The sequence below is a fragment of the Bombina bombina genome, chromosome 5, assembly GCF_027579735.1.
Source record: "Bombina bombina isolate aBomBom1 chromosome 5, aBomBom1.pri, whole genome shotgun sequence".
NCBI lineage: Eukaryota > Metazoa > Chordata > Amphibia > Anura > Bombinatoridae > Bombina > Bombina bombina.
Window position 1 is genome coordinate 270,116,041 of NC_069503.1, and position 25,141 is coordinate 270,141,181.

A 25,141-nucleotide genomic window follows, 5' to 3' on the forward strand; every position below is an offset into this window, starting at 1 on the left:
AGCTTGGTCAGTTTTATCCTGTCAAAGTTAACCAAAAAAAAGAAAAAAAAAAAAGAGGTTCACCTTTTGAGAAATTGAGACCCAAAAGTGGTCTAATTTGGATTAAGTGGGCGAGTAATGTGTATATCTAGGTTTTGGAAATTTATCATATGACTTTGTATTTTATACGCATTGTTATTTTTCTTGTAACGCATAATATACTTTGTGTGTATTTTCTGACTTATTTTATTTTGTAAGCCCTTGTTTGAATTTAAATAAAAAGTCATTAAAAATAAATAAATACCAGAGCTCGAAGAAATTGGGACAGTTGGCAAGTAATCAGATGTGTGGATTTTCATTCAAAAGGGCATGATGGTGGTGCCAAGTGGTATTTTTGAGGCATGCATTAATGTGGCAGTTTGCATTAACCCCTGAGAAGTAAACAATAACAATTGTGCCGCCCTCCCTCAAAGAGTTAAAAAGTAAACTAAATCATTATTCATACTGGCGTAGACTGTGACACCCTTTGGCCAGAGCATAATGCCCACGCAAGAACGTAATGACTTGAAAATAAACGTACAGCACCTAAAATATTTGTTTTGCGATTATGAATTGTAGGAACCTAAATTTATCCGGTATAATGGCCAGCGCAATCCTTTTTATAGTAGTATCTTTTTTTATTTAGCAGAGACGGAAAGTTGTATGCTCGGAACTAATGTAACAGCGTACTACTAATCGGACAATTTAAGGTGATGCACAGTGTTACCATGCTTTCAGTGAGGGCAATGTCAGTGTACACTGTTTGATATTTACACAGCTTCTGTGGTCCCCTTAGCCGACACAACATGGTTTGGTGCAGCAGGGTCCTGCTCAGGAAGGTTCGTGTCTGTTCCCATTCTGTATAGGATTATGTTGGATTTGTTTAATAAGATTTATGCAAATATTCGCAATCCTTTCAGAGTAAACTGGAGATGTGATCGTCTTAAAAAAAAATGTTTTGGTGCACGAAATATTTTGAATGATAAAATGCTTGGTAAATATCAGCATGAATCTCAGATTCATTACATAGACATGTTTTGTGTACATGTGATGAACATGGTAATAGGCTATTTAAAAGGTCTGCTATTTGAGATAATAGAACCGATGAGTCAGAAAGTTAAAGTGGATGTAAATTTTTAACATATTGACCTTCCAAATCTGTTCTTATGCACTCTTTTATTAATACCGCATACTTTTTTTCTTTAAATGTAGAAAAAATAAGTTAATATTTACGTTTGTAACTCGTCTCCGTTTTCAGGCAGAGCTCCTCCCATCCATAATTTCCCTTCTTTTCAGCGCATAACGTCTGGAGCGGTCCCACCCGCTCTCTGACGTATTACCCTTGCGCGTTCACGATGGCTCCTTTTTGTGCGCATGCGCTTCTAATTTAGTGCCGAATATGCGCATGCGTGTACTCTAGACTTCCTGAATTGCGCATGCGTTTCTAAACTCGCGATCGTGACTTCAAATCTTTGTGCGCATGCGTTGCTAGCGGGTATGTTATCAAAGCTTCGAAAGCCAGCTGAAGTTGTTTTACGCATGCGCTTATAAAAGACACATGCGCATAAATTCACAATGACGTTAAGAAAAAGGGGCTGGACGCCACGGGGTACGCCAAATTATTAGTTTAGGCAAATGTCAATCACTGTAAGAAAAGCGGAACAAAATGGCGGGCGGAGGGAGAAAGCAAGACTTTTTTAGTTATAGAGGTATATATATCGATATAATATTATGTTTTTACAAAATTGATGACTTAAACTTATGCTATTTTTGGATGATAAAGCAGTTGTGACTGTCGACTAGCAGTGAGTTTACATCCACTTTAATTTTTTTAATATCTGTTCAAATATAATTGGTTCTTTTCTATATTTTTTTTTAAAAATGACAACATTGTGTAATAATATGCTTTTTAATTCATTTAATGATTTTATAATTAAAAAATAAATAATATATATATAAAATTTACTTTTGACGTTTTTTTTAATCCCTGTAAAAATAAAGCCCTGTACCAGACAAACTGAGTTGTTACTGTGCATGAAACAGTAGTTTGATATGTGCATACTTCTTCTCTTGAGCTGCAATGCTCTGTACAGATTTCAGTACATGTTTAACCCCAATGCAGGGATTAGACATGTAATTACAAATGATATATTTTTGTTTAATAAAATTCTCTGACAAATTAGAACATTTTATTATTAGACATGAATGTTATTTTTAATAGTGCACACAACTAAAACATGTTATTGCTGACTGAATTAGGGATACTGTTAGGGTTGCCACCTTTTGCCCAGAAAATTCCTGGACACTTTTTAAGTGGGCGTGGAGGGTGTGTGTCTCAGGGCGTGGTTTGGGGTGTCGCTTCTTGCAACATCAAATTTATTATGAAATCAATATATATATATATATATATATATATATATATATATATATATATATATATATATATATATATATATAATTATAGATATAGATAGATAGAGATATATATATATATATATATATATATATATATATATATCTATTTATAGATAGAATAGATAGATAGATAGATAGATAGGGGTAGGAGGGAGGAGATAGTACCACAATGAAATTAGTTTTAAGTGCAACCCTTTGACATAATATACACATTATTAATAAAGAAAGACAAAGTGACATACATTATTATCACTTTAAAGAAAGAGAAATTTGCACACAAAAACGTTTAGAGAGAACAAAGTTTCTCTCATATTTATTAACTGCAAATCGCAGGTGTCAGGATTGGATTTCATTTGCACGGATACAAGTAATAAATGTGACATACATATTGGCAAACAGTATAAAAAACATATACAATCATATATACTTTAAGAAAATTGGGACAAATGCAGGAGGATATTAACTCCCAGATTGGAAAGTCTTATATATATATATATATAATATATATATATATATATATATATATATATACACACAAATAATAGCAAACGGAATCTGCTAATAAAGCCGGCCGGCTAAGCACCGTAAACAGACCAAACATGGGGGTACCTCCCAAAGAATGTTCATCTTTTTGCTCCTCCAGAGAGGACTGTATAGTGGAGGTTAGTGAACAATCAGTGAAAAAGTGGCTGGTTTATGCCATATAGCCACACAAACAAACCACCTTCATGCTCCTCTCCTCTGAGCTTCCATAACTCGTAGCGGTGATGTCACAACGAGGATGTGTCTCCAGCCATACACACCTCTCCTCCAATTGGTAGAATCTCGATCTCTCTGCACAAATCACAATAGAGCCCGTCCTGGCTCAAATATTGTAGTAAAGAAGGACTGTAGTTTAGTGCAAACACAAAGGTAGATCAGCAAGCTGAGAGCAGAGCATGGTTATCTCAACTTAGGCAGTGAACTCAGTTCAATACGAACCAGCTTGGCGGAGTAAATCCGATCCCATCTCTCAGATGACTGATAGCTATTGACCTTTTATTTCTCTGAATGATGGAAGCAATTCCTTTTTCTAATTTTTGAATTTATGAGAGTGAGTGCCATTTCACTTTGTGATAAATGTGTCAACAGTTGATAGACATTTAGCTGTATAGCCTTGCACTAGGAATAATGTTGCTGCAACTTAAGCTATTTGTTTATAATATGTGTTTAATCTGGGTATAACTTTGCTCTTTGCATATATGTATAAGTTGTAACATAGTATGTGAGTTCACTTTAAGTAACTAAGAGGCGGATCACCTGAGCACAGTGAGGTGCTATAAAAGGAGGTGGTTCTGAGTTACTAATCATGCCTTGAGGAAGCCCCTGACACACATGAGAGCTGTGGGGGTGAAACGCTCATGACGTTGGCACCAAGTGTGTTTAACCGGACACTGAATGTGTTGCTTGTATGTGGATACTGCTAACATCTGTGTCCATTATTGTTTTAGAAAATTGGGACATTTGACTTTGCATCATGTGAGTTTGCAGTGTCCTGAAAGGCTGGTGGGAAGTGCCTTCCGGATATCTAGGAGTCATCTGAGAGATGGGATTGGATTTACCCCGCCAAGCTGGTTCGTATTGAACCGAGTTCACTGCCTAAGTTGAGATAACCATGCTCTGCTCTCAGCTTGCTGATCTACCTTTGTGCTTGCACTAAACTACAGTCCTTCTTTACTACAATATTTGAGCCAGGACGGGCTCTATTGGGATTTGTGCAGAGATCGAGATTCTACCAATTGGAGGAGAGGTGTGTATGGCTGTAGACACACCCTCGTTGTGACATCACTGCTACGAATTATGGAAGCTCCGAGGAGAGGAGCATGAAGGCGGTTTGTTTGTGTGGCTTATATGGCATAAAACAGCCACTTTTTCACTGATTGATCACTAACCTCCACAATACAGTCCTCTCTGGGGAAGCAAAAAGGTGGACATTCTTTGGGAGGTACCCCCATGTTTTTGGTCTGTTTACGGTGCTTAGCCGGCCGGCTTTATTAGCAGACTCTGTTTGCTATTATTTTTGTGTGTGTATGTGTATATATATATATATATATATATATATATATATATATATATATATATATATACACACACACAGAGAGAGAAATGCACTCGCAGGAACGAACAACCAGCTCAATACCATTGTTAGCCTGTTCTATGGCGATTTACCACCTGGGTGCAACTTCTTTTAGCCCAGCAATGCTTTTCACAGAGTAGAACTTTCCTGTAGTATATCAGTCTGATCCCGCCTATTACGGTCAGTCCAGTGCCGAAATACCAGGCAATTCCTCTCTGAACAAGGAACACAGCAACCCCAGACGATCGTTTCGGCCTTCATTGGGCCTCGTCAGTGAGGTGTAGCAGTATTCCTCTAAGCACACTGAGCAAGGAGTCCACGTCTGGTTTCCCCTTTTTCCCATAGGGAGACTAAATACACACAGAGAGAAATGCACTCACAGGAACGAACAACCAGCTCAATACCATTGTTAGCCTGTTCTATGGCGATTTACCACCTGGGTGCAACTTCTTTTAGCCCAGCAATGCTTTTCACAGAGTAGAACTTTCCTGTAGTATATCAGTCTGATCCCGCCTATTACGGTCAGTCCAGCGCCGAAATACCAGGCAATTCCTCTCTGAACAAGGAACACAGCAACCCCAGACGATCGTTTCGGCCTTCATTGGGCCTCGTCAGTGAGGTGTAGCAGTATTCCTCTAAGCAGAGTACTAGTGTACTCATGTATATAAAATAGCAAATATGTCAGTCTGTCTACATTTCTAAGACTCACAAAATAATGCTTATAGCAAATATTTTAGTATAGGGAGCTTTGTCCCACCAATTTTACAGAATTATATCTGTTTATTTAAGGCATACTCGCAGGCGGATTAGGTAACAAATGGTTATTACATCCAATTAACATCCATAGTTACCCTGTGATTATATATGTTGGTATAATAGTTATAATACCTAACTAAAAAGGATTATCCTTACTCTGAAGTGTAAGGTCTCTTTCAAGCTGTTATGAAGGGATATTGACTACAGAGTAAATAGAAAGGTAAATCAATCTAAAATACATACTATGTGAGGAAATTTAAAGACGTCCAACTAGATAAGTGGAAAAGAGAGTTCTCATTATACATTCTGTGCCTGAGTATATAAATATGCAAGTGTTCACATAAGTACATAGGTGTACTTGACTTGTTCTTAATAAATTCATATATGTATATTCTGCCTTTCAGGATATCAATTTACTTGTCAGGAGAGTGTAATAAATCCCCAAGTCTATACTATTGGTAGTATGTCTTAGAGATTACCTGCGCATATATATATATATATATATATATATATATATATCTATCTATATCTCTGTGTCTCCCCATATATAGGGGAGTTCTATGTTCCTTAAATGTCACACTCTTTGGTTAGTATCAGGACTATCTGTGATACTAGGTATCTACATGTGTCTGAAAAATGATCTGATTTCAAAGTATAATGAGAGTATATGATAAATATATTATTTCCAATAATTGATCAGGTCGTACTCTGAGTTTAGACCTTTTCTGAACTCTCGTTTTTAATTTGAATATCCAGAACATTTCTTTCTTTCCCAAGATTTTATTTTTGTCTCCTCCTCTAGGGGGTGATGTTACTTGTTCAATAATCTGCCATCTGAGGGTATCTATCTTCTTTTGATGTACCCTACTAAAGTGTCTGTCTAGGGGAGTACTCGCCTCTCCTTTTGTGATGGTAGACAAATGGTTTCTCATTGTGGTATTGGCATCATTTGTAAAGAAAGAACAACACGGAAGGGGCGCCAATGGTGCAGATCAATGAGGGTTTCTGAAATGTACCAATGTACAGTGATAACAGGGTACTCACAATAGATGAGGGCATTCAATCATGCCAGTAGAGACGGGCTGGATTTTGGCAGCAATCCAGCTGGCTGAACCAGTAGGCAGCTCTCTATCAGTATCCAAACGGAGACAGGCTAAAGAAGTGAAACAAAGTACAGAGGCGTTAATGGTGCAGATCAATGGTGGTATAAGGCACAATCACACCCCAATATGCACAGGATACTCACATGTAGTGAAGGCAAATTTCAGTCTGCTGCAAACAAGTACCAACACTCTATAACCCACCCATCTACTACCACACTTTGGAACAGCTAGCTGGACTGCTGTGAATTCCAGCCTGTCTCTATGGGCAAGATTGATTGCCTTCACTACATGTGAGTATCCTGTGCATATTGGGGTGTGATTGTGCCTTATACCACCATTGATCTGCACCATTGGCGCCTCTGTACTTTGTTTCACTTCTTTGGCATCATTTGTAGTTAATCCCACATACTGCAGGTCACATTGGATGCAAGTGATGACATATATGATGTAGGATGATGTGGATTTGACACATTTTTCTATTTGATACGTTTCACCAGTAACTGATAAAGTGAATTTGTCTGAAAAAATTGCAAAGTCACATGGTTTGCACCTACTTCTACCGCATCTATACATTCCCTTATGTGACAACCATGAACATCTATTTGGTGGATTGTCACTTGGTAATTCTGACGGTGACAGTACATTTCCCAATGTCTTGCATTTCCTATAGGAACAGCGTAACCCGTTATCAACACAGCGATCCAATTTCGGATCTATGTTACAGATATCATTGTAGTTTGTGCTGAAATCTGTTACAAAGGTGACTTTTTGGGGCTTGTCTATATCCATATGTTTGTTCTTATTATCTAGGAGAGTATCTCTATCAATCTGATCTACTTGTTCCTGTGTTCTATTTACAGTATGTTTGGGATATCCTCTTCGTATGAGTCTTGTTCTCATTGTCTGGTTTTGTGTTTTATAAGTCGTATCCAATGTACAGTTTCAGAAAAGAGGCGGCCTTCAAGGGCTTAGAAGTTATCATATGAGCCTAAGTTTAGCTTTCAACAAAGAATACCAAGAGAACAAAGCAAATTTGCTGATAAAAGTAAATTGGAAAGTTGTTTAAAATTACATGCCGTATTTCAGTCATGAAAGTTTAGTTTTGACTAGACTGTCCCTTTAAACACACAGAACGTTTTTTATTGTTGCAGTCCCATTGGATATTGATCATTTAGGTTTATTTTTGTATAATAAATTGCTGGTTTTCTCATCAAAACCACAACCAAATATTCTTCAGGGCACATCTATTTAAATGGACTGAGCCTGTAGGAAGAGCAGACCTCCTTACCTAATCTCTCTGTACACTATTACCAGTATTTAGGGACTGAAGTGTTTATTAAAGGAGGCATTATTAGTGAATTAAATACTATGTAGGTGATATAACAATTAACTATTAATTGGGAACAGATTAGTCGAAGGGCAAAACATTTTACATCACAGTGCCTCTTTAGGTAAACATAACAGATCAGATTAAAATGATCTCTTTAACTGTGAGTCACAGTTGATTGAGCTATCGAAAAGCCAGAGAAGGGAAATAAATAAAATATGGCCTATTAAAGGGTCATGAAACCCACATTTTTTCTTTCGTGATTTAGAAAGAGCATGTCATTTTTAACAACTTTCTAATTTACTTCTATTATCTAATTTGCTTCATTCTCTTTATCACTTGCTGAAAAGCATATCTAGATATGCTCAGTAGCTGCTTATTGGTTGCTGCACATAGAGGCCTCGTGTGATTGGCTCACACATGTGCATTGCTATTTCTTCAACAAAGGATATCTAAAGAATTTAGCAAATTAGATAATAGAAGTAAATTTGTTGTTTAAAATTGCATGCCCTATCTGAATCATGAAAGTTTAATTTTGACTAGGCTGTCCCTTTAAGGGGTACTTGGAGATATGCAATGAAAAACTCTGCTAAATGAATGCTCGAATAGGACTCCTGTGCCATAAAAATAAGTCTTATATCTACAATACACTTGTACTTTGTGTTAAAATATGTAATAATGAACATGAATGTGATGTTTCTTTGCTAATGTCTTTCTCTGTTTCATTTTGTTTTTAGTATGGGGGATTCATAGACAATTTGAGAGTCTTTGTAAAAGGTGGGTCTGGAGGAATGGGCCTTCCGCGTTTAGGTGGAGAAGGAGGGAAAGGAGGTGATGTCTGGGTGGTGGCAAAAAATGACGTTACCTTAAAGAAAATAAAAGACAAATTCCCAAATAAGCGATTTCTTGGTGGAAATGGCGGCAATAGCAGGTGAGTGAGTACAAAATAGTTATAATCTCTAGTGGTTTCCAGCTCAAGTACAACAAAGAATCTTTGAAGATTAAAATTTTAATGAGATGAAGGGTCAAGATATTGAGGACCTGTGCATTAGTGGTAGCGTTAGAAGATGTAATTAGTTAACAATATATTGAGCTTCTTCCTGATTACATGATGGTCGAGGAGATTTCATGCTGTGTGCTAAGTTGTTGCTGACACCTGTGCCTAGGAAAGGGGGTGATCTGTCTCGTTTTCTTTACTTGCTATAAGTGAGATTTGATGTAAGGTGCCTGGCATATACTTTGATACATTTCTATCACAATCACGCTGTTTTAAAAACACTTTTTGTATTTTGTGTGATTGTAATAGAAATGTATCAAAGTATGTTTACACAGTACTGAATGTGTTTACTTCTAATATTGCAGCGACCCTGTAACAAACGTGCTATTAATATACAACACGTTTGGTACAGTGAGGTCACGATATTAGAAATAAACACGTATAGGGAGCCAGTGTAGAGACTGGCAGAGCGGAGCAACTGATGTAGATCGGTGATTTAGGTGAATAAGTCTAGCAGAAGCATTCATAATAGATTTGAGGGAGGTGAGGCGGTGTTTTGGAAGGCCATTTAGGAGTAGATTGCAATAACCAATCAATGCGTGACAAAAAGAGGGAATGAATAAGTATTTTTGTAGTGTTTTGAGTAAGGAAGGGACGAATTCTGGAAATGTTGCGTAGGTGTGAACGGCAGGATTTGGTAAGTGCTTGTATATGTGGGTTAAATGTGAGTTCTGAGTCTAGTGTGACCCCAAGACAGCGGACCTGGGGTGAGGTGTTGAGAATAGAGTCTCCAACCATCAGATAAATGTCAGGTGTTGGATGTCTCAAAGAGGGGGGAATAAGAAGCGGCTCCGTTTTGGACAGATTGAGTTGGAGGTAGTGTGAAGACATCCAAGAGTAAATTGCAGAGAGGCAGTTGGAAATCTGGTTGAGTAAAGAGGGAAAGATAGATTTGGGTATCATCAGCATATAAGTGGTACTGGAATCCAAAGGTTTTCCAAGGGAGGATGTATAGAGAGAGAAAAGCAAGGGGCCCAAGACAGACCCTTGCTGTTCTCCAACTGAGAGAGGCAAAAGATCAGAAGACATATTGTTAAAGGAAACTGAAAATGAGTGGTTTCAGAAATTTGAGGCAAACCAGGAGAGGGCTGTGTCTCGGATGCCAAATTAATGTAGTATTTTTAGAAAGAGAGGATGGTAGACTGTATCAAAAGCAGCAGATAGGTCAAGAAGAATTAGTAAGGAGTAGTGGCCTTTTGCTTTAACTGATAACAGGTCATTTGTTACTTAAGCAAGAACGGGTTCTGTTGAGTGTTTAGGGTGGAAACCAGATTGTAGTGGATCAAGAATAGAGTTAGTTGTGAGAAATTGAGCTAGCCGATTATAGACCAGTCGTTCCAATAATTTTGAAGCAAAGGGAAGTAAGGAGACTGGTCGATAGTTAGATGGCGTGGAGGGGTCAAGCGAGGGCTTTTTTTAGGATTGGTATGATTGAATCATGCTTGAATGTATCAGGAAATGTTGTCCACTGGGACAGGCCAAACAAGGTAGTAAGGGATAGAAGTTTAAAGGCAGCAGGCATGTTAGGATTATCAACGGGTATGTTGAAGTCCCCTAAGATGAGAGAAGGGACATTACAAGAGAGAAAATGTGTAAGTCAGGCTTCAAGGTGGTCCAGAAATTGTGATGCTGGGCCAGGGGGCCGATAGAAAACTGCAACACAAATTGCTAGAGAGGAAAAGAGGCAGACAGCATGAACTTCAAAAGATGAGAAGGAAAGAGAGGGGTGAAGGAATGCATTGAAAGGTACTGTGTGGAGACAGGATAATTCCTACTCCCCCTCCTTGTTTGTTTCCTGGCCTGGGAGTGTGACTGAAGTTCAGGCCGCCATAGGAAATAGGCTACAGCAGTTGCGTTAGAGGAGGAAATCAAAGTTTTATTGAAGGCTAACAGCTTAAGTGAACGTGAAATAAATAGGTTGTGAATAGATATGTTTATTGCATACAGGGCGTGCATTCCAAAGGGCACAGGAGAATTGGGTTGTACTAACAGAGGTGCAATTAATGAGGTTTAGAGGGTTACGTGGCAAGGTATATGAGGTGCCAATTGGAGTAGTGAGCTGAGGGATGCAGAGGGTGGACCTGGGTTAGGTGAGACATCCTCAGCTGCAAGAAGAAGAAAGGTGGTGAGCGAAAGGAGATGAGAATGTGTCTTATGTGAGTGTTTAAGTTTAGGATCAGTGAAGCATGGCTGGCTGAGGAATGTGAGATAGGAATAAAGTTCATGTGTGTTGTAGAGAGGGGAAGGTAGAAGAGAAGGAGAAATATGAATTTTCTGAGCGTGGTTTGTGAAAGGAAGAGCTGTGACTTTAAGGAGAAGGGAGGAAAAGGTTAATGCAGACATTAGAAAGTGTAGCATGTTTAGCTTCTGTAAAAGTACACTGTTACAAAAGCTGTTCATTTCTAAAAACACGTTTTACATAGTGAAAAAGCAGACTTTTGTAAACTGAAGAGGCAGCAGAACATTAAATCTTGTTACTATAAAGAAAGAACACCCCAATAGTTAAAGTAACTTATTAAAAAAAAAAAGTGTTAAGTACATAGTATAGAATTTTACAGTTTAATACATATAACACACCCTATACACATGCACAATATACCCACAATCGTCCAGCTACTATAGGTTTCTTAAGATTTTTTCTTTTTGTTCTTCAATAACTTTAAAGGGATATGAAACCCATTTTTTTTCTTTCATGATTCAGATAGGCCAGGCAATTTTAAAGGGGCAGGATAGTCAAAATTAAACTTGCATGATTCAGGAAATGCATGTCATTTTAATACACTTTTAAATTCACTTCTATTTTCAAATGTGCTTCGTTCTCTTGGTATCCCTTGTTGCAAAATAATACGCACATATAAAAAAACCCATTACATGTGAAACACGTGTCAGTAAAGTCTCTTCTCTAATGACATCATAAGATTTTAAGACTGTCAAGGATAACTTTTATATAATGGTACTTGCATGTACCTGTAGTACATATGACAATAAAGTTATAGTTGTGCCTGGGGAAAAAAACTCAGGATTTGCCTATATTCAGATGAATGAGTCTGTTGAGGTTGTGAAAATAGGGCACAGAAATGCAGGAAACCTAATGACTATTTAATATTTGGGCCTGTTGTCTTGAACATATATCTACCCTCTTCACCCCATCTAACTTTTTTTTTAATAATTTAACAAATACATAGTTTGTCTCATTTTCAGCCTCCTCCTAGTGCTTCCCCCGTGTTCACATTTCCCGGTGCTGGAGCATTACATTTGACTGTGTGGGACTCGCATGTAATGTTGTGGTTATATAATCATAGACATCACACACTTCTGGGATTCTATGGCTCTGTTGCTTGTCCAAAGTGTTAAATGTAATTTTAAAGGGACATTAAACACTAAATAAATGCTAGATAGAAGAATGCATTCAAAGAAAAGATCAGTCTAAGAAAAACATTTAGATGTATTTTTTAAAGTTTCATTAGTTGTTTAAATAGTGACAAAATAAGTGTAAAGTTTGTGTCTATAAAACAATGGGCGCTGCCATGTTGTAACTTAGGTTACATTCTCTGCTGTGGCCAACACAGTTATAAATAGGTCACTAGAGTGTGCAGCTGTGTGGAATATATCAGTGTTCTGCACTTCCATTTCTATCAGAAGCTGAAGTGCTCATAATTTCAGAATGGAATTACAGGAAACAGGGACAAAATAAATAATGTAAGTATATTGTAAAGTGTTTTTTATATATATATATATTACCATCTCAAAGTGTTTAATGTCCCTTTTGAAGACCCATGGCTCCTGGGATCTGCCATCATTGCTCACAGATTCAGCCTCATTTTGTGTGAAATTATCTAACATCTCAGTCTTCAAATGTACACAATATTAATTTAGATATGTCACAATGATATGTAGTGCCATGACTTTATATATAATAAAAAAGAAAAACTTCTGGTAACTAACATATTTTATATTTAACACATTACATAACACTCCTACTAGACACAATGTTGACTAAATATTCCTCTTCACTTTTGTAGTGTTCGTGCACTAAAAGGTGCCTCAGGATCCTCATGTCACATTGATGTGCCTACAGGAATAACCATTACAACTGATGATGGACTCAAGATTGGTAAGACTTCATATTTAGTGATCAATTTCAGAAATCAAAGGGACAGTATACACCAATTTTCATATAACTGCATGTAATAGACTACTATAAAAAAGAATATGCGCAGATACAGATAAAAATCCAGTATAAAATCTTTTGAAAAACTACTCTGGAGCTCCCATTTTAGCGTTTTTGATGAGTTTAGGCTGGGACACCCACTGAAATAGGCTGATAAAGCTGGAAGCGCAGACACACCCGCCCCTGCATGTGAAAAGACCCATTAGACAAACAGGAGTCTGTAGACTCTTTAGATGGCAGTATACATCTAAAACTTTGGGGCATGGTTAGGAGTCTGAAAATCAGCACAATCACCTAGATTACAAGTTTTGAGTTGCGGCTTGTAACGCTGAAAATATGGCATTTTCAGCGTTAAAACAGCACAGCAGCTATTACAAGTGTTGTCGGTATAGGTGTACTGCACACCTTTTAGCCTGTACCGCAACGTCAGTCCTGCACACATAAAAATTATGTTTTTTCATGGGATTCCCATAGCGCCGGTATTACGAGTTTTGCGGTACGGCTAAAAAGTGAGCGTTACAGCCTAAAACGACAAGATCTGTAACGCCATCCAAAGTCAGTAGTTATGAGTTTTACGCTACAAACCTGTAACATAAAACTCATAACTAAAGTGTTACAAAGTACACTAACACCCATAAACTACCTATTAACCCCTAAACCGAGGCCCTCCCACATCACAAACACTATAATAAATCTATTAACCCCTAATTTGCCGCTCCCGACATCGCCGCCACGGAAAAACTTATTAACCCCTATTCCGCCGCTCCCCGACATTGTCGCCACTATAATATACTTATTAACCCCTAAACCGCCACCCTCCCGCATCACACACACTATTTAAATATTAACCCCTAATCTGCTGACCACCCACACCACCGCTATAATAAACCTATTAACCCCTAAACCGCAAGCCCCCCACAATGAAATATACTAAAATAAACTATTAACCCCTAAACTGAAAAGCTTAAGGGTAAACTGTTACTATTTGTTTATATAATATTCAAGTAAATAGTGAATATAGGCAGTGTTAGGCAGTTTGAAAGTTCAAGCTAATTTACCACTTAGAGCTAAATGTGCAAGTGTCATCCAGAAGATAAAAAAGGAAGGGTAACAAATTTATTAAAAATGTCCTCCAAGTCTAAAGTGAAATAAACACTTGGAAAGTACTAAAATAATATATATAATAGGTATAGCCCCTATACTTTCTTGGGCATGTCTTAAAAAGTGAGGCAAGTTATTAACCTTTTGTGTCCAGGCTAAAAAGTCTACATCGGAACAGCATTCCGATGTAGACAAATTGAGATTTCAATTATGGGATCGGGTCTGTGGGGCATCCCTATGATGCTAGGAACGCCCTCCAGACCGCTATCAAATCCTGCAAGCGCAGTAGGCTTCAGGACAGCCGTTAGCTATGACGTTGTATTCCGTCATAACGGCTTTAAAGCCCAGTGCCGTTGTGACGGAATACAACGGCGTGAAAAGGTTAATTATTTTAACAAATAGTTTTTTAATATTTAGGATATCGCGATTAAAGGAATTATATGTAGTATACATAATATTATTTAATTAGGCTCAAGTTTTAAATACATTTCACCTTCATTACATCTAATTACTTCTACATATTAAAATACATTTTACTTACTGCAAGCAGTATACTTGTTACTTTTAATTTTGTTTTGCTCGTTATAGTCTATGGGGTATTATTGATTTTGCTAGCTCGACAACTAATTTCACTATAGTTAATCACAGTGCAGAGAGCATCGCAATCCACTGTTTAAATTGGAAAAGTCTTCTGTATTACACATGTGCCGTTGAAGAGGGAATGTGTGCTTTTGCTCTGTATATAGGCGGTGTATCCAATTTTGATTGACAGCATCTCCTTGTAGCACAGAGAGAGTTAAAAATCAAAAAACATAAACGCTTCGTGGGCGGCCAGGGGAGACCTGTGTTGTTAAGTTGACATTAAAAATGAAAAAGCTTCCATAGCGCATCTGCTTTGCATCATTAGATAGAATTACTATTTGAAGTGTAACTTTAGTTTTGTTAAAAAATAAAGTGTGTAACAGTTACTGTCCCTTTTTAACTTTACAAATTGATTTAATGATAGTTTCTGAAACAAACATAAAAAAAATATTAGTTCATTTTAGCTTAATATTGCTTTAAACTTTATCAGGGGGTTGGTAAAATCTGCTTGCGGTTGTGCCCATTAAATAATACACAAAATGTCATAGAACTGGATGTAATAAATACTACTATAAAGAAGAATATGCACAGATACTGATAATCCAGTATAAAACCTTTTATTTTATTTATTTTTTCTCTTTTTTTTTTTTTTTTCTCTCTTTTCCTTTTCTTAAATTTTTAAATTTCTTTATTGATTTGAAAAACAATAGCAAAATGCAAACAGTTTAAAAGAAAATATACACAGTTGTAATACATGGAGAACAAAAGTAGATCAGCATCTAGAGGCTAAGTTTAAGAGAACCAGAACCTCAGATAACTACGAGGGGTAATATATAGATATACCAGGCTACCCAAATTGCCGCCGGGCGTCACCCCAGTACTAAACTTAATTCTTTAAATCTATAGTCGAAGTTGGGTTACGTCCAAAGTCTGTTTGTATGGTCATGGATAGCTTAGTGCTGGAATCATAGACTAGAGTTAGAGTTATATATAGATCTAGCCTTAGTAATGAGCATACGGACCTAGGGTACCTATTGTATCAGTAGAGGATCGACTCACATGTGATAACTATTTATAGGTGAGCCCTAGAATTCAATGGACTTGTTCACATTGCCTCATCTGTCCTTATAGACTGGGGGGGAAATGGGAGTGGGGGGGGGGAGGGGTTGCTTACATAGATGGAGGAGGGAGGTTAAGGAAGGGGGAGAGAAAAAAAAAAGGAAAAAAACCCACAGAGAATTCCTGCCAGGTCAACCAGTATGACTCCAGTGTGTTGGTCTCTCCAGCTACATATCTTTCCATTGATGCGAAGTGGGCGATCACGTCGCATACCTCAGCCAGTGATGGGGGTTCCAATTGCTTCCAAGATCTAGCAATACATAACTTTGTAGCTGCTACTATATAAATTACCATTTTCTTAGCTGGGGTGGCTACAGAGCTTGGAAAGATATGAAATAGAACCATTTGCGGAGTAAGACTAAGATCAATGTTTAACGTTTGGATAAGAAGCTCGACCTCCCTCCAAAGCGGTTTGATCTTATTGCAAGACCACCAAATATGGGAGTCGGATCCCAACTGTTGGCAGTTTCTCCAGCAGTACCGATTGCAAGTTTTATAAATCTGAGAAAGCCTCACTGGTGTCCTGTGCCATTTCAGGAGTACTTTGACATAATTTTCCAGCACAGTGACACAGTGAAGGGTCTTTTTCGTAATCAAGATTGCCTTAGAAAAATCCTCCATCGAAATCCTCTCTTCCAGGTCCCTGGACCACGCTTTCAGTTGCCAGGGAGGGCCTACCATTTGATCTTTAAGAAGGGCCGCATAGTGGAAGGACAATGGTCTGATCATGATCATACCTTTCGTCCACCTCTCCTCCCATTTGGTGGTTTCTCTCAATCCTGACTTAGGGAAGCCTCTAGATTTAATGAGGCTCGTGACTCTCATACTTTCGAATCTGGACCATCTGGAACAACTTTCCATAAGTGCGCCTACTTTTGAGACTGACAGCTCTCCTGAAGAGTAGAGATCTGAAATTGCTTGCTTCTCCTCGCTCAACCAGAAGTCTACATGAATATTTGGGAATTTCCAGAGTAGTCCAGCAATACTATGAATGGGGGATGGATGTGGGGAGATCGTCGTGCAATGGCGTAGGACATGCCACATTAGATAGGTTTGGCGGACTATGGGGTTAGTTATCTCTTTGCTCAGTTTCATGTGCTTGGGGAGGGTAAGTCCTAAAGGTATAGCCTGTTCCTCAAGCCTATGCCAACCTGGTTTCTCCTCGAGTATCCCCCATGCTGAAATGTGAGATAGCCTTGCCGCTTCGTAGTAGAGGTAAATGTTGGGGAACGCCACACCACCACTAGAAAATGGTCTTTGTAAAATTTTATACGCCACTCTAGGCGTTTTGTTCTTCCAGACATAATGTAAGAACAGTCTGTGTATTTGTTGCAAATATCCATGAGGGATGTTGATTGGAAGACATCTAAACAAATACAGGGGCTTTCGGCAGGAGCAACATTTTAACTGTCGCCACCCTACCAAGCCAGGAGATCTTCTGAAAGTCCCACTTTAGCGTCAGTGTCTTCAATTCTCCGAGGAGTCTATCAAAATTCATGTTTACCACTGAGTCTAGATCAGCACTCAAAATAATCCCTTTTAACTTTCACTGGTGTGACTCTCACATGTCACACCAGTGAAAGTTAAAAGTTCTCCGTAGATCAAGCAGTCTCTCGGGCGGAAAGTTGACGGCATATGCCTCTGTTTTCAGCTTATTAGATTTATATTAGCTAAGATTCATAAATGAATCAATTAAACGGAAAACTGCTGGAATAGAGGTCTCTGGGTTGGTCAGTATCAGTGTGACATCATCCACAAAACGCAGGATCTTTTCTTCGTGATGAGGATACCTGACCCCCATTATCTGTGTGGAGTTCCTGACCGCTTGTGCGAATGGTTCCATGACCAAGGAGAAGAGGAGGGGAGACAGGGGGCACCCCTGTCTCGTACTATTTGAAATATTCAACTCAGTAGAGCAGAACCTAGGACCTCTCACCTTGGCGTGAATTGCTGAGTAGAGCGCTTGAATGGCTCTAATAATCTGATGGGGGAATCCAAAAATCTTGAGTACCTCCCATAAGAACTCCCACCTGACCCTGTCGAAGGCATTCTCTGCGTTCAACGACAGGGCCACCATCGGAACACCTCTCCTCCTAGCCTCAGTCAAGATCGAAAGCAGTCTCCTCGTGTTATCAGGACCCTGACGTCCTTTGGTGAACCCCACCTGGTCTATATGAATAAGAGAAGGAAGGAGGGAGACCATTCTTTCTGCCAGAAGTTTAGAGTAGAGTTTAGTGTCCACATTTATCAGCGAGATCGGACGGTAGCTGCTGCATAATGTGGGATCCTTGGTTGGCTTAAGAATGGTAATTATAGAAGCCTCCAAGAATTCCCGTAGCAGTTTACCCTCAGTTTTCGTTAAAAAGAGAGAGTGAAGAGCCGGCATAAGTTGGTTTGAGAACTTTTTTTAAAAGCACCCTGGTCCCGGCGCTTTATTATTTTTAAGATTTTTTTAGAGTAAGCATGAGCTCTCTGGCCTGAAAAGGCTGTGTCAAGGCCTCCTTATTCTCTTCTGAAAGCGTAGGTAAGTGTAATTTCTGAAGGTACTGGGAAATCGCTTTAACAGGGGTCTCCTCAATGGACCCACCCTTTTTAATATTGTATAAATTCTCGTAGAACTCAGCAAATGCTGATCCGACATCCACCGGAGCAAACACTTTCTGACCATTGTGAAGAATAAACGGAATTCTAGCTGCCGCCGTACTATATTTGAGCTTATTTGCTAATAAAGAGTCAGCTTTATTACTCTTGTGGTAGTATATTTGTTTAAAAGTAGCTAGCGTTTTCTGTATCCTACTAAGTTCCAAATTCTTTATCAAATGCGCAACTTCAGCAGAATTTTGCTGGGATGGGTTTGCTCTGTTTTGCGTCTCTGCTGATCTCAACTCGTGTAATAATTTGCCTAGAGGAGCTTTGGAGAGCTTTCGTATCTTGGCGAGCTTAGAGATGCATATTCCTCTTAGAAAAGCTTTTAAAGCCGCCCATCTCACCTCCTTATTCATTTCTAGGAAATGTTGTATTTCCTCCCGAAGATGCTGGATGAACACAGTGTCCCTCAGGACGAATTTAGGGAATTTCCATGACGGTGAAGCGGTATTGGCCTCACCACTTGCAATCTTAAAAGTGACTGCGTCGTGATCTGACCAGACACAATAGTGGATTCTCGATTCCTTTACTAGATTAATTGTCCATGAGTTAACAAAGAAGTAGTCAAGGCGAGAGTAAGATCTATGAGAGGCTGAGAAATATGTGTAGTCTCTCGAATCCGGGTGAAATGCCCTCCAAATGTCGTACAGTGAATTTTGGAATATCACATTTCGAAATTTTTCGGGCCACCGAGAGACAATAGGAGTCTAAGGTTTTAAACGCTGGTATTTTCTTATCCATGTATGGGTCCCAGACAAGATTGAAATCTCCACCAACTATTAGGGACCCCTTTTTCAGTCTATCAACTGAATTCAAAAGTTTTTTTAGGAATGGTACCTGCCTTTGGTTTGGAGCATATATATTGACTAACGTGAACAATTGATTGTTCAACTTGCAGATAAGGACAAGGAAGCGTCCCTCTTCATCGCTTATCTGGTGGGTCAGTTGAAAGGAGGTATGCCTCCCAATTAAAATAGACCCCTCTAGATTTATCTTTATACGTCAAGTTAAAAATATCTGAGTACTGAGGGAATTTCATAGTTGGAATCTGTGAGGAGGCCCAGTGAGTCTCCTGAAGGAAGACCACATCACCACCATGTGTCTTGAGAACATTTTTCAGCAGGCTCCGCTTGTTGGGATTGTTCAAACCCTTTACATTAAGAGTAAGGAATGTCGTCATTGTTGGTTGGGTCATAGTGGGAAATCTGACGGTGGAGGAAAAAAAAAAGGGGGGGGAGGATAAACAGCAGGTTATATGACACAAGAGGGATTAGCACAAGGTTAACGGGGTAGGAGAGAATATAGGTTTATGGGTGAAGGACTACTAGGCAAACTCCAAGAATGATCTTAACTCTTCTTGGGTAAGAGAAGAACCTGTATAATTATCCTAAGCCCTGATAACTGGTCTGGTTAACTCGAATGCTGGAAGTGAGAAAAAAAAACAAAAAAAACAAAAGAAGCAAAAAGAATGATTCGCTCTTATAGGCGAAAAGAATGTATAGAATCTATGTTCTTGTGTTTACTGTGTAAATTTGTGTTTCATGGGGGGTGAAACTCTAGAGTAACTGTTAAATGGCTACCAAAAAAAAAAAAGAAAACCGGCAGCTGGGGAAAATATAATAACCAAACATTAGTAAACAAGTCATAATTAAGGAAGGAAAAGGAGGGGAGAGGTCATGGGTCGTCTTTGGCAAATAACTATTGTCAAATTAACCTGAGGTTGTCGCATCACTGGGGCCTAGTCCAGAGAGTGATAAGAAACCTAGAGGCATTCTCGTAATCCTATAATAAGTCTTAGGGGTGTGGAGTAATCTTTTAATATGTTACATGAGAGAGCGCATAATACAAAGTCAGGGGCTTAACGGGTGACTGACGACAGGCTAAGGGTTGAGGCGCTGCAGGGGGGCTATAGTGTTGGTGTCTGTAATCTCAGGTAACACGTTGAGTTGGACAATGGGGTGAAAACAAAATTTATGCTTACCTGATAAATTTATTTCTCTTGTGGTGTATCCAGTCCACGGATTCATCCATTACTTGTGGGATATTCTCCTTCCCAACAGGAAGCTGCAAGAGGATCACCCACAGCAGAGCTGTCTATATAGCTCCTCCCCTAACTGCCACCTCCAGTCTTTCGACCGAAGACAAGCAAGTGAAAGGAGAAACTATAGGGTGCAGTGGTGACTGTAGTTTAAAAATAAAAAACACCTGCCTTAAAATAACAGGGCGGGCCATGGACTGGATACACCACAAGAGAAATAAATTTATCAGGTAAGCATAAATTTTGTTTTCTCTTGTAAGGTGTATCCAGTCCACGGATTCATCCATTACTTGTGGGATATTAATACCAAAGCTATAGGACACGGATGAAGGGAGGGACAAGGCAGGCGCTTAAACGGAAGGCACCACTGCCTGTAAGACCTTTCTCCCAAAAATAGCCTCCGAAGAAGCAAAAGTATCAAATTTGTAGAATTTAGAAAAAGTATGAAGCGAAGACCAAGTCGCCGCCTTACAAATCTGAAAAAAACAGAAGCCTCATTTTTAAAAGCCCATGTGGAAGCCACCTTCCACCTAGTGGAATGAGCTGTAATTCTTTCAGGAGGCTGCCGGCCAGCAGTCTCATAAGCTAAGCGAATTATACTTCTTAACCAAAAGGAAAGAGAAGTTGCTGAAGCCTTTTGGCCTTTCCTCTGTCCAGAGTAGACAACAAAACAATGCAGATGTTTGACGAAAATCTTTAGTAGCTTGTAAATAAAACTTTAAAGCACGAACCACGTCAAGATTGTGTAATAGACGTTCCTTCTTTGAAGAAGGATTAGGACACAGTGACGGAACAAAAATCTCCTGATTGATATTCTTATTAGATACCACCTTAGGAAGAAACCCAGGTTTGGTACGCAAAACTACCTTATCTGCATGGATAAGGGGAATCACACTGCAAGGCAGATAACTCTGAAACTCTTCGAGCCGAAGAGATAGCTATAAAAAACAGAACTTTCCAAGATAAAAGCTTGATATCTGTGGAATGTAGAGGTTCAAACGGAACCCCTTGAAGAACTTTAAGAACTAAATTTAAACTCCATGGCGGAGCAACAGGTTTAAACACAGGCTTGATTCTAACTAAAGCCTGACAAAACGCCTGAACGTCTGGAACATCCGCCAGACGCTTGTGCAAAAGAATAGACAGACCAGAAATCTGTCCCTTTAAGGAACTAGCTGACAATCCCTTCTCCAATCCTTCTTGGAGAAAAGATAATATTTTGGGAATCCTGACTTTACTCCATGAGTAACCCTTGGATTCACACCAATGAAGATATTTACACCATATCTTATGATAGATTTTCCTGGTGACAGGCTTTCGAGCCTGAATTAATGTATCAATGACCGATTCGGAGAAACCACGTTTTGATAAAATCAAGCGTTCAATCTCCAAGCAGTCAGACGCGGAGAAATTAGATTTGGATGGTTGAAAGGACCCTGAAGTAGAAGGTCCTGCCTCAGCGGTAGAGTCCATGGTGGAAGGGATGACATGTCCACCAGATCTGCATACCAAGTCCTGCGTGGCCACGCAGGTGCTATCAAAATCACCGAAGCTCTCTCCTGCTTGATCTTGGCAATCAGACGAGGGAGCAGAGGAAACGGTGGAAACACATAAGCCAGGTTGAAAGACCAAGGCGCTGCTAGAGCATCTATCAGCGCTGCCTTGGGATCCCTGGACCTGGATCCGTAACAAGGTAGCTTTGCGTTCTGACGAGATGCCATGAGATCCAGTTCTGGTTTGCCCCAAAGTTGAATCAACTGTGCAAACACCTCCGGATGGAGTTCCCACTCCCCCGGATGAAAAGTCTGTCGACTTTGAAAATCCGCCTCCCAGTTCTCTACTCCTGGGATATGGATAGCTGATAGATGGCAAGAGTGAACCTCTGCCCATAGAATTATTTTTGATACCTTCAACATTGCTTGGGAACTCCTTGTTCCCCCTTGATGGTTGATGTAGGCTACAGTCGTGATGTTGTCCGACTGAAATCTGATGAACCTGACCGCAGCTAGCTGAGGCCAAGCCTGAAGAGCATTGAATATCGCTCTTAGTTCTAGAATGTTTATCGGAAGGAGTGTCTCCTCCTGAGTCCACAAGCCCTGAGCCTTCAGGAAGTTCCAGACTGCACCCCAGCCCAGAAGGCTGGCATCTGTCGTTACTATTGTCCAATCTGGCCTGCGGAAGGTCATACCCTTGGACAGATGGACCCGAGATAACCACCAGAGAAGAGAATCCCTGGTCTCTTGATCCAGATTTAGTAGAGGGGACAAATCCGTGTAATCCCCATTCCACTGACTGAGCATGCAGAGTTGCAGCGGTCTGAGATGTAGGCGGGCAAACGGCCCTATGTCCATTGCCGCTACCTTTAAGCCGATTACTTCCATACACTGAGCCACTGAAGGGCGAGAAGTAGAATAAAGAACACGGCAGGAATTTAGAAGTTTTGACAACCTGGCCTCTGTCAGGTAAATCTTCATTTCTACAGAATCTATCAGAGTTCCTAGGAAGGAAACTCTTGTCAGAGGGGATAAGAGAACTTTTTTCTTCGTTCACTTTCCACCCATGCGACCTCAGAAATGCCAGAACAATGTCTGTATGGGACCTGGTGATTTGAAAATTCGACGCCTGTATTAGAATGTCGTCTAGGTAAGGGGCTACTGCTATACCCCGCTGCCTTAGGACCACTAGGAGTGACCCCAGAACCTTCGTAAAGATTCTTGGTGCCGTAGCTAACCCAAAGGGAAGAGCCACAAACTGGTAATGCCTGTCTAGGAAGGCGAAGCTGAGAAACCGATGATGATCTCTGTATATCGGAATGTGTAGATAAACATCCTTTAAGTCCACGGTAGTCATATATTGACCCTCCTGGATCATAGGTAGGATGGTTCGAATAGTCTCCATCTTGAAGGATGGGACCCTGAGAAATTTGTTTAGGATCTTGAGATCTAAGATTGGTCTTAAGGTTCCCTCTTTCTTGGGAACCACAAACAGATTTGAATAGAAGCCTTGCCCCTGTTCCTCCTTTGGAACTGGTTGTATCACTCCCATAACTAGGAGGTCTTGAACACAATGTAAGAATGCCTCTCTCTTTATCTGGTTTGCAGATAATTGTGAGAGATGAAATCTTCCTTTTGGGGAAGAAGCTTTGAAGTCCAGAAGATATCCCTGGGACACAATTTCCAACGCCCAGGGATCCTGGACATCTCTTGCCCAAGCCTGGGCGAAGAGAGAAAGTCTGCCCCCTACTAGATCGTTACCGGATCGGGGGCTGATCTTTCATGCTGTCTTAGAGGCAGCAGCAGGTTTTTTTGGCCTGCTTTCCTTTGTTCCAAGCGTGGTTAGGTCTCCAGACCGGCTTGGACTGGGCAAAATTTCCCTCTTGTTTTGTATTAGAGGAAGTTGAAGCTGCGCCACTCTTGAAGTTTCGAAAGGCACGAAAATTAGGCTGTTTGGTCCTTAATTTGTTGGACCTATCCTGAGGAAGGGCGTGACCTTTTCCTCCAGTAATATCAAAAATGATCTCCTTCAGTCCACGCCCGAATAGGGTCTGCCCCTTGAAGGGAATGTTGAGAAGCTTAGACTTTGAAGTAACGTCAGCTGACCAGGATTTAAGCCATAGCGCCCTACGCACCTGAATAGCAAAACCTGAGTTCTTAGCCGTTAGTTTGGTTAAATGAACAACGGCGTCAGAAACAAATGAATTGGCTAGCTTAAGAGCTTTAAGCTTGTCAAGGATATCATCCAATGTGGTTTCTACCTGTAGAGCCTCTTCTAAAGACTCAAACCAGAAGGCCGCAGCAGCAGTGACGGGCAATGCATGCAAGGGGCTGGAGAATAAAACCTTGTTGAATAAAAAATTTCTTAAGGTAACCCTCTAATTTTTTGTCCATTGGATCTAGGAAAGCACAACTGTCCTCGACAGGGATAGTTGTACGCTTCGCTAGAGTAGAGACTGCTCCCTCCACCTTAGGGACCGTTTGCCACAAGTCCCGTGTAGCGGCATCTATGGGAAACATCTTTTTAAAAACAGGAGGGGGAGAGAACGGTACACCTGGTCTATCCCATTCCTTAGTAATAATTTCTGAAAACCTCTTAGGTATTGGAAAAACATCAGTGTAAACAGGCACTACGTAGTATTTATCCAATTTACACAATTTCTCTGGGACTACAATGGCGTCACAGTCATCCAGAGTTGCTAAAACCTCCCTGAGCAACATGCGGAGGTGTTCAAGTTTAAATTTAAATGTAGACATATCAGAATCAGGTTGAAGTGTCTTCCCTGAGTCAGAAAAATCACCCACAGATAGAAGCTCTCCTTCTTCGGCTTCTGCACATTGTGAGGGTATATTGGACATAGCTACTAAAGCATCAGAGAGCTCTGTATTTTTTCTAGCCCCAGAGCTGTCTCGCTTTCCTTGTAACCCTGGCAGTTTGGACAATACTTCTGTAAGAGTATGATTCATAACTGCCGCCATGTCTTGTAAAGTATACGCAATGGGCGCGCTAGATGTACTTTGCGCCCCTTGAGCGGGAGTTAAAGGCTCTGACACGTGGGGAGAGTTAGTCGGCATTACTTCCCCCTTGTCAATTTCCTCTGGTAATAAATCTTTTAAAGCCAGAATATGGTCTTTATAACTTTTAGTAAGATCAGTGCATTTGGTACACATTCTAAGAGGGGGTTCCACAATGGCTTCT

At 39.9% G+C, this 25,141-nt stretch overlaps 1 protein-coding gene across 1 annotated transcript in view; it reads left to right on the plus strand.

The window, feature by feature from the left end:
• Window positions 1-722: 722 nt before the first annotated feature.
• Window positions 723-25,141, plus strand: part of GTPBP10 (GTP binding protein 10) — a 194,703-nt gene continuing 170,284 nt past the window's right edge. Inside the window, exons 1-3 of the mRNA XM_053713989.1 lie at window positions 723-857; window positions 8,473-8,666; window positions 12,815-12,906. Of these exons, the coding sequence (XP_053569964.1) occupies window positions 825-857; window positions 8,473-8,666; window positions 12,815-12,906 (319 nt within the window). The 5' untranslated portion in view covers window positions 723-824. The remainder of the gene's footprint in view (window positions 858-8,472; window positions 8,667-12,814; window positions 12,907-25,141) is intronic.